The sequence below is a fragment of the Halictus rubicundus genome, chromosome 4, assembly GCF_050948215.1.
Source record: "Halictus rubicundus isolate RS-2024b chromosome 4, iyHalRubi1_principal, whole genome shotgun sequence".
In the NCBI taxonomy this organism is placed as follows: domain Eukaryota; kingdom Metazoa; phylum Arthropoda; class Insecta; order Hymenoptera; family Halictidae; genus Halictus; species Halictus rubicundus.
In genome coordinates this window covers 13,006,379-13,016,130 of record NC_135152.1, presented here as the reverse complement: position 1 = coordinate 13,016,130, position 9,752 = coordinate 13,006,379, and the positions used below count along the sequence as shown (strand labels likewise).

The 9,752-nt window shown below is 36.3% G+C and overlaps 4 protein-coding genes across 8 annotated transcripts; 1 reads left to right on the top strand and 3 right to left on the bottom strand.

Moving 5' to 3' along the window:
- Positions 1-5: 5 nt before the first annotated feature.
- LOC143353471 (alpha- and gamma-adaptin-binding protein p34) lies at positions 6-2,257 on the bottom strand. Of its 3 annotated transcripts, none has more exons than XM_076786836.1 (7): positions 1,541-2,257; positions 1,365-1,475; positions 1,081-1,259; positions 899-1,013; positions 664-819; positions 470-586; positions 6-406 (listed from the first exon to the last, which is right to left on the bottom strand). In XM_076786836.1, the coding sequence occupies exons 2-7, from the start codon at positions 1,432-1,434 to the stop codon at positions 231-233; spliced, it is 813 nt and encodes a 270-aa protein (XP_076642951.1). In that variant the 5' UTR covers positions 1,435-1,475; positions 1,541-2,257; the 3' UTR covers positions 6-230. The 3 variants fall into 3 exon arrangements, with proteins under 3 accessions (XP_076642951.1, XP_076642952.1, XP_076642953.1); XM_076786837.1 differs by having other exon boundaries at positions 1,365-1,448; XM_076786838.1 differs by having other exon boundaries at positions 1,656-2,257.
- A 122-nt stretch (positions 2,258-2,379) lies between these two features.
- Rpt3 (26S proteasome regulatory subunit Rpt3) lies at positions 2,380-4,531 on the bottom strand. Of its 2 annotated transcripts, XM_076786833.1 has the most exons (6): positions 4,371-4,531; positions 4,093-4,185; positions 3,692-4,025; positions 3,262-3,465; positions 2,910-3,174; positions 2,380-2,808 (listed from the first exon to the last, which is right to left on the bottom strand). In XM_076786833.1, the coding sequence occupies exons 1-6, from the start codon at positions 4,401-4,403 to the stop codon at positions 2,490-2,492; spliced, it is 1,248 nt and encodes a 415-aa protein (XP_076642948.1). In that variant the 5' UTR covers positions 4,404-4,531; the 3' UTR covers positions 2,380-2,489. The 2 variants fall into 2 exon arrangements, with proteins under 2 accessions (XP_076642948.1, XP_076642949.1); XM_076786834.1 differs by lacking the exon at positions 4,371-4,531 and having other exon boundaries at positions 3,692-4,038.
- A 418-nt stretch (positions 4,532-4,949) lies between these two features.
- On the top strand, positions 4,950-7,635 carry Larp7 (La related protein 7). 2 transcript variants are annotated; one of them, XM_076786817.1, is made up of 6 exons: positions 4,950-5,021; positions 5,168-5,482; positions 5,556-5,902; positions 5,981-6,898; positions 7,140-7,284; positions 7,346-7,635. In XM_076786817.1, the coding sequence occupies exons 2-6, from the start codon at positions 5,233-5,235 to the stop codon at positions 7,495-7,497; spliced, it is 1,812 nt and encodes a 603-aa protein (XP_076642932.1). In that variant the 5' UTR covers positions 4,950-5,021; positions 5,168-5,232; the 3' UTR covers positions 7,498-7,635. The 2 variants fall into 2 exon arrangements, with proteins under 2 accessions (XP_076642932.1, XP_076642931.1); XM_076786816.1 differs by having other exon boundaries at positions 4,962-5,025.
- On the bottom strand, positions 7,512-9,384 carry Gar1 (Gar1 ribonucleoprotein). Its single transcript, XM_076786822.1, has 4 exons — positions 8,877-9,384; positions 8,671-8,804; positions 8,371-8,611; positions 7,512-8,048 (listed from the first exon to the last, which is right to left on the bottom strand). Exons 2-4 carry the CDS (start codon positions 8,784-8,786, stop codon positions 7,761-7,763), a joined length of 645 nt encoding a protein of 214 aa, XP_076642937.1. The 5' UTR covers positions 8,787-8,804; positions 8,877-9,384; the 3' UTR covers positions 7,512-7,760.
- Between the last annotated feature and the right edge of the window lie 368 nt (positions 9,385-9,752).

Here is a 9,752-nt window from a genome sequence, read left to right as displayed (position 1 = left end):
TCATCTGCAGTGTAAATGTATATTTATCACACGAAATACATACTATCTTCCTGATCTAACATTTATTATAATCTTACAGTTTCCTATAGTTTCTATAATTTGAATAACTGCAATGATTGGTTTCCTTGTTTAACAAATAGTTTCTAACTGATTTACCAAAACATGGTCTATTTCAAGTGTTCATGCGTGTTGAATGAGAACCCATTTACATTAGACAATTAATGCAAGAATTAATCTAATTCCGTTTCCGAAGGATCGCCGCCCATGGCTTTCCAAAAAGCAGTGACTAATTGTTCTGCTGCTATTCGCCTCTGACTTGTTGGCAGTGATGCTGCATGCTCTTTCATAGCCATCAATTGACTAAACAATTCACCAAAATCTGCGTTTTCTTCTCCCATAATTCCATCTAAAAGAAAAACTGATTATCAGCTGGACTAAAATTATTTTAACGGATCTATTTTCCACTGACCTAACATGTTCTCCATTGGTAATCTTTCTTTGGAATCTTGTGGGAGTTTAATATTCTCAAACTGTTCTTCTACTTGGACTAAGTCGAAGTCCGTTTCTTCGGTACTGGATGGTTTACCTGAAAAACAAAAGTTAAGTTAAATTAACAAGTAATACGCTTTTAATCTACAATCACGAATAAAATATATAGAAAACCTTTGAGTCTCATTTGAGGCCACATATGAGCATGTAAAGCTTCAATTATTCTCTCGATGCCATGTTTATTGTGATCTAAATCAGATTCTGCGGTATCTACATCTGGTGTGTTTAATTCGATCAATTCGAACTTTTTCTTTAGGCACCATTTTGTCACTGTAATACATATAATTTGTTGTTAGTCTTTGCTAACATAACCGTGCTTGTATTACATGTAAAATGTTACATATTTCACCTTTGTTTCTTACACGATCGTCTGTTATAAAATTGCAACAAAACAGTAGTACTCCTGCGTCTGCTAAAGAATTGATTACAGGCAACCATTGTTTTAAATTCTCGTCTGCATCTTCCTAAGAAAATCAATGTTGAATATCATCCATTCCTTCGAAAACTCATTTTATGAATCAAAATTCTTACTGCCTGTGGATCGTGGTACACAACAAGGGCTTGTATACCCTTGAGTGAAATCTTTGGAGTTGGATTTTCTGTTACACAGACTAACACTGTTACATTGTAATATTTGTTGTCAATATTCCACAAATAGTATACACAATAATCTAGATCCAATTGGTTACAAAATTTCTGGCCTCCCATCTCTACAAAACGTACAATTGAGTAACGATTAAAACAATATATAATGAGAACAGTAATCGCGTATGGTCTATGTAAAATCAAAACAGAACAGTGAAATCTAAACTTACTGATAGCTATATCATGAGCAACTCCTTTTCCCTTCGCCGTGCTCACAATTAGTAATCGTGGCCAACTCATTATTCCAAAGAAATCTATTTACAATTGCAGAAGTGAATAATCTATAAATTAAATCGAAAGGTTCAACAGAATTTGTTTACTGTTTATCGTGTTAGGTTATATTTACATCGAACAGTCGCTGCAAACACGTTCTATGTATATACTACGTGGAAATGAATCAGTTTTATTCAATATATAGCGATATTTATTATTCCTTGTACGCAATAAAGCAAGGATCATACCATTTTTAAAATGGTCGTGATTTTGTATTTCATAACACTCTGTAATGGACGATTTATAGAGACTAACTTTTTTATTGCCTTGGCTATTAAAACAACTAGCAGCTCTGCAACTAGACTACGGTAAATTTGATCAATTTATTTCCAATAAATTCGTTCTAACAATGTCATCGTATTTAATTATATAATTCCATAAAAGAAATATAGTTGATGATTAAACTATAGATAGTTCTAAAGAAATGTAAATCAATTAATCAGGAAAAATAAAATGAGAACAGCATATAAAGGTGTACACACACACCACACACACAACCATTATGCATACATACATATACAGGGTGGTCCACGCAACTTGCACACCTCTACAACTTCCAAAGTATGCGTTGTACGAAAAAGTTTTCGATTTCCTCAATTTGATATTACGCGAAGAAAATTTTCGAGAAATAAAGTGAAGTTACTCGTTAATTATTAGGTTTAAGGCTAATAAAGATCAATACTTTTTTACTCAGAATTCGACATTCTTCCATATTTTGGTATAAAAGTTGACCTTTAATTCTCCGAAACGCTTTTACCTATAAAAAGAAATAAAAATACTAAATAATGTACTCTTTCAAATCATGCAACTTTTGTATACAAAACTTTTTTGTACAAAGCATACTTTGGTAGTTATAGAGGTGTGCAAGTTGCGTGGACTACCCTGTATATATACATATATACACCCAAAACGTTTGTGTAAACATATATTGATTATTAGATCATAGTAATACATGAACTCACAAGTACATATGGAATCGTAAAATATGAAAACGCGGTACGGGAGAGTACATTTTCTCCTTTTTACTTGTAGAATTCGTGTTCGGATTCGCTCTTTTTGATGTTGTTCTTGTAACCTTTCTCAAAATCTTTCGCTAAAACTATGTAACGGTTCTCGCGAACTGCGTGCATTCCCGCTTCCTGACAAATCGCGTTTATATCGGCGCCAGAGATTCTATCCGGTCGTGCGACATAATCTTCTAAATCCACTTCCTCGCTCAAATTCATTTTCGTGGTGATCGTTGAGAAGATCAGACGCTTTTGTCGACGGTCGGGTACAGGAAACTCGATCTTCCTGTCTAATCTTCCTGGACGTAGCAAAGCAGGATCCAATGTATCCGCTCTGCAAAATCGAAAGATGAATTGTTAATATTAAGTTTTTACTTTTACAGGAGTAGTAAATAGTAAAAAGGCATCTTTGCAGACTAAACATTAAAGCTTCACCTGTTTGTAGCCATTATAACTTTAACATTAGTCGTCTGATCAAAACCATCCATTTGATTAAGCAACTCCAAGAGGATACGCTGTACTTCACGATCGGCTCCCGTCTGAGCATCGAATCTTTTCGTGGCTATAGCATCGATTTCATCGATGAAAATGATAGCTGGTGAATTTTCCTTGGCTAAACGGAAGACGTCTCTAACCATCCTAGGCCCTTCGCCCAAATACTTCTGTACAAACTCGGATCCTACTACGCGAATAAATGCCGCTAAAAACAGAAATCAATAAAATTAATGTTTGTATTATAATTTACATATGTGTGAAAGATGTATAGAATTATAATTATGGTTTCCACCTGTAGTGTGCCTAGCCACAGCCTTTGCAAGCATAGTCTTACCACACCCTGGTGGACCGTACATGAGTACACCTCTGGGTGGGTCAATTCCAATTTGTTTGTATAGTTCGAAGTGAGTAAGAGGTAGTTCTACTGCTTCCCTGATCTCTTGCTTCTGCATATCCATACCTCCAATATCACTGTATTGTATATCAGGCTTTTCGTCTGTACACAAACAAGGTGTAATTAAAACATTTGATCAGACTAGGGGTATGAGAACCTGATGGTCGGGAAGGATCCAGAAGGCATTGGGTTCTCAAAAATTTTGGGATTCCTGAGAATATTCGAGAACCCTAATATGCTCAAGAATCTGTCCCACTCCAATATTTTCAGGTTCTTGCACACCTCTAGATCAGACCTTTCCTTAATTTCATGCTTTATTAAAGAGTACCTGCTTGTAGCATGGAAATACTCGAGTCAGCTTCTGGAGGTAAAACATCTACCAAGGCATTGCTGTGCTTGTGAAGTGCAACGCTGGCTGAAGGCTTCAACAACTCTCTGTCGATTGTAGACAAAATACGTACATAATAATTTGAGCCTGTGGTAGAGCCCACTATACCAGTATTTTGATCTACAGCCTCTAAGAACTGTCCGATCACTAAAGGTACACTTTGTATGCGCTTTACTTCCTCTTGGGCATGTAAATATTCCTTCTTCAAGTTGCGCTGTTCATCCTTGATGTATTCTTCTTGAACTTCGAGGAATTCCAACATTCTTTGTAATTTCTGTTAAAATCCCCTAAATTCTCATTAATGGTAAATTTAGCAAAAATTAAATACTGATATTCTTTACCTTATACTTTGTATAGAGATCTTCGATGTCCAGTTCCTCACCGCCACCAGTATAATGCCCAGTTATGGGTTTGCAATCCATCTCCGTTATGTCCTATAATTTGAAAACAAATTTCTATTCGCGTCAATGAACGAAGCAGCAAAATACAGTAGACAAAAGCGTACAAATAAATTCGATCGGTAACGAAATTAGGTTAGAGTAAACTGTAAAAATTTCGACAGAAATTTTAAATTCTCCTTCGGAATTACAAGAAAAATTGTGAATAAAGATATACGTACCTTGTCGGGAACAATCACGCTCATTTCCTCCATTATTCCACAACGATTTATATTCGCTAAATTCTAACTGATTCTAACCGAACATACAAATCAACGAATGACTCGAAGTTTTTGAGCAGATTCACTTCAGTGATAGATGTGTGTAGATGTGTCAAGGTGTCTACCATAAACTTAATAGACTGAAGAATGAAACATAATACCTGATAATACAAACTGCTAAAAATGTTTTTTTTTATTAAACTACTGCTTTAAATGATAACTATTAATTGATATTAATGTACGTATTTATACACATGTTTGAAAAAATTATCATTTGTTCGTCGAAAGAGGAATATTTACGATAATCTTAAGCTGTGATGACTACGTTTTTTAGACTTAAGCAATTTTATACTAAATAAATTATTCGACATAATATGCTATTTTAAGTTCATCACTATTAATTGAGAAATTTAGGACCAAATTTTGTTAATTGAATTTTAATCGACCATTTAGTGAAGAAAAGAATTCCCTATCCTATAAGATTGTAGTTTTTAGTGATTTTTAGATAATCCTAAATAAACATTGTTTTGTGCGATCTACATCAAGTTATGTGATTTCTGGTTTTATGTTCACAAGGGCTTTCGACCGGGAAAGACCTATAATTTGGATCGTGTATGTAAGCAATTTAATTCTTTAATAATATTGCGATTACAGGATATTAAAATAGAATAAATGATCGTGATTATAACGTCACTCACATGCTCAGTGTATGAGTCTGGAACGATCTCATAAAATTTATATTGGACACGAATTTACAGGTGTTTCAAGAATAAACGAAGACAATATTTCTAATAATATTAGTTCCGCAAATTTGTGAGTAACAATGGTGATGGAAGAGCAGCAGACAGACATGGAGCTTGATTCAGAAAGAGTTCCTGTTCCTCAAGTACAGAAGGCGGTAGAAGATTCGCACGTAGAGCCAGTAAACAAAGTGACAAGCGTTTCACGAGGAAAGCCTAGGCTTAGAAAGAAAGCACTGCATGCTGCAATACTGAAACAAATGGAATTCTACTTCAGCGATGCGAATTTAAGCAAAGATCGGTTCTTAAGTGGTTTGATTAAAAACAATCCGTGTAAGCATTATAGAAGTCGCGTGTTCACTTGTACTTTGTTCATGTTTTTTAATATTTGTTTTATATCTTTTAGATGTTGATCTCAATGTTTTCATCAGATTTAATAAAATACGAGAATTAACTACTGATATAAATAGAATAAATAAAGCGATACAATCCTCTACGATATTATCTACATCTGAAGATGGAACAAAAGTTTGTCGTGCAACACCAATAGTGATGAAGGAAAATACAGATGAGTGTACAGTTTACGTACAAAATTTACCACCGGATGCGGATCATGAAATGTTGAGTGCAATATTTGCCCAATACGGTTCAGTAGAATATGTTTCGGTTCCAAAATACAAACAAACCAAAAAGATAAAGGGATTTGCATTTGTGGAGTTCGATACACCAGAAAGTGCTGCTAAATGTCTGAAGGTATGAGAAATCAACTTCAATGACTCAATTTGTTAGTATCGACTCTAATCATATGTTATCTATTATGTATTTTTTCAGGCTTTCCAGAAGAAAGGTTGTGTTTTACCATCACACTCAGCTCCCGATAAACTCTTAAGTATTACAACCTTTGATGATGCTGAGAAAGATGTGACAATGCAGGGAAAGCAAACCAAATCGAATGAAAACAAAAGATGTTTAGAGGATGATATTAACATGGATGAATCAGAATCTGGTGAAGCTGATGAAGATAAAACTATCGAAAATAATGAAGGAAATGAAACACTGAATTGCAGTCTCGAGCTTCAAGAAAACAAAGATCAGAAGAAAGTGAAAAAAAGGAAACATCAAAGTACAGATTCATCGGAAGCAGTTGAAGCTGAAAATGAGACAGATACTGAAGTCACAAAAGCTAAGAAAAAATTCAAACACTCTACTGATGTGCAGTCTGATGAAATAGAACAAAATAATGAACCACATAATGATGTTCCTGTGGATAATTTATCAAAGAAATCAAGCAAACGTAAGAAGAGTATGTCCATAAGTAAAGAACTGGATAGTTCTACTGAAAATGAGCAAGTTGCAACCGAAGATAGTATGATTGCTACTGCGGACGAACAAGAAGATATCAATGAGAAAAAGAAGAAAAGGAAACGTAAGAGGCGTAGCAAAACGGAGGACATTAGCGTGAGCATGGGGCTGCAGGTGATGGCTAAGAAAGAGTGGAAACATCTTAGAAATAAATACCTAGAATTGCAGAGAAGCAAAATGAAGCAGCTGAAGCAGCATCTCAGAAAAACAAGATGGAATCAGTGGTCTAATTATGAGAAAAATAAACCAGAAAAAGAGGAAGCTAATGAGAAAGAGAAGATTAATAAGCAGGAAAATACCACGACTGCATGCCGTTTCTCATTTACCCCAGGAGTTATAGTTAAAATTGAAATGGACAAACCGTGTTCAGATCCGAAAGGATTCAAGGTACTTTATAACTGATAATTAACACTTTTTGATAATTAACAAAAGAGATGATTAATTTACGTTACTTGGAGTAAATTGTTGGTTCACGATTGAAATTGCTATTGCTATAGAAAGATCCATTAAAAAGTCCTTCGATCATAAACTTCCACCATTATGGAATAATGGTCGGTAGATAATGTGTTAAGATAGATAAGTCGAATTAGTAAACGAATGGTCACATTACAATTACCTATTCTTTCAGATGGAACTAAAAGGCAATAATTCGGTAAAATACATAGACGTATCAGAGGGTTCTTTCATTGCTTTTGTGAGGTGCGATACGACTGAAGGGGCTCGAACGTTCGCACAAAAATCTGATGAAGAGCGACATATGACGATACTCGAAGGTATAATTATTTTACATATAGCTTAGCGCTGATATATAAATCTCATATTATCTTTTTACAGGTAAAGAAGAACAGGAGTATTGGGACAAAATTTCACATGATAGAGAAGAGAAACTGGGTAAAAAGATTCGACCTAAACAGAGAGGAAGAACTAAACTGTTGAAAAAGGCAGAGAAGGAACTCGGGAAGCATATAAAGTTTGACGAGGTGTAATAACGGTGATACAGTTCTCTTGTGAAATTTGTTTAATAATTGTATATAAAACATACGTTTTCATATAATGTATTGATTGTGAAAGTAGGAGTCACATACATTGTTTAACAAAATGTTGAACATAAATTTATTATTCTATTTCAGTTGCATTCCTCTCCAAAACTTCAAATTTATGAACATATCTGTCTCTTGCGTGAAATTAACATATTCTTATCTTTCAATAGTTCTTTGCATAAAAATTCATTGTAAAATTTTCTATTTGTCTACCATCTTCCTCTTCCACGACCCCTACCAGAGTCGTTACGTCCAAACCCGCCTCCACCACGGCCTCTGAAACCACCGCCACCGCCGCCGCCGCCACCACCACCACCACCACCTCTATTGCCAAAACCACCGCGTCCGAAGGAGGGTCTACCACCGCCTCTACCTCCACGTCCTCCACCACCACCTCCTCTCTTCATACCACGACCACCGCCACCACCTCTCTTTTCTCCAGGAGCTTTAGGCAAAAACCTTTGTAAAGGTAGCAATTTTGCTGGATCTATGAACAACTGAAATGAAACAGAAAACTTATTAGTCAATTTATTGATAAAAAAACGTAACTTACATGCAGGGTTACCAAACGAAGTTTATACCAGATAAATGTTCCCCCCTCTACCAGTAAATGTGGCTCGATTCTCCTGTGGGGACTCTGCACAAGGAGAATATGTGAAGTCACATTATGCTCAACTACAAATGCTGGTATCTGCTAGATAACTGCTGTCACATACACTCTTCGTGCAGAGTGTCTCTAGAGTAGAAATCTGACGGCAGAGAGAGAAGCTTAGACTTTATTTGGCAACTCTGCTTACATGTAAGAAACCTATTACAAACCTTTGTGTCCTTTTGAAAGCTATTTGCCCTTATGTTTTCTGACAATTTTATAGATACGTAGTAGTCTCTAATATTACCAAATATTTCGTCTATTTTACCAATTTGCTGTTTATTTTCTGTATATATAGGAGCATTAAAGAAGGGTACTTGTTCTATGTCTACTTTAGCAACAAGATCGTCTTGAACCGTCCATGTAAAATGGCATAATGGAGTGACTTCCTCTGGTGGACCCTGGTCATAGCTGTCATATAAGAAACAATGTGAGGCTTTGTTAATTATAAATATAATTAGATTACTTACTTTCTTCCACCGCCTCCACCACGTCCTCTGAAGCCACCGCCTCCACCACGTCCTCTAAAACCACCACCTCCACCTCCTCTGCCGAATCCGCCACCTCCACGTCCTCGGAATGACATTTTCTTAGTTGATAATCACTAAAAACAATAAATAGAATTTATTGTTATGCTCGGTACCGCGTTGCCGAATCATATAGACAGAGTACAGACCACGTGCCTAACCTACAAAACTTTTACTCTACCAGATGAACTTACAATGATTACATTCCGTGCGCGAAACTCTATGGGATTCTCCCGCCCTCGATGAGTTCGAACTTGGCGACGCGTCCGCGAGATGGCCATAAACCGCAAGAGCCTTCTCGCAAGATGAAATACACGGCGCCGTTAACGCTGCGGCCCGAGCTCTAGCATGTAGCCGTTGGTTCGCCTATTTTCTTACGATTATGCAGCAATTTTCATTATTTGTTTTAGTGATTTCATGAAATGCCATTCTGAGATTCTATCGTTACCGCAGATCGTATTAAAATGCGATATTATAAACTAGCGGTATTTTACTCATATAAGATCAAACATGATTCACACGATTCTCGAGGTCATTTGAAGTAAACTTTTTCCTTTGCGAAAATGTTCTCCTCGGAGTTATCAACGAAAAACACGGGCCAATCAGAGCACAGTTATAGCGGATGGATTGCAGCACGGCCGACACCAGCACCACGCTCAACTGTAGCTGCGCTCTAATTGGTCCGTGTTTTTTGTTCGGAGAACATTTACGCAAAGGAAAAAATTACTTCTAATGACCTCAGGGATCACCACTTTCAAGAAAGTACAATAGTTGGGACACCCTATCCTATTACAGTTTAAATATTGCCGCGCGTTCCATCGTATCCAATTTGTCCCATGCAATAGCTTGCATTCTTCTTCGTCCAGAGGGCCAACGAAAAGGACAGAGATATTAATTTGGGAAAGTGGCAACACTGTTCGTATATAGGTAAAAAATTTCAGGATGGCGAGTTTCGCTTCTGTAAGAATGTTCTATGCACTTTGTGTACTAACAGAGAGGAACTGAGAGTGCTCACGCTCGGGGTT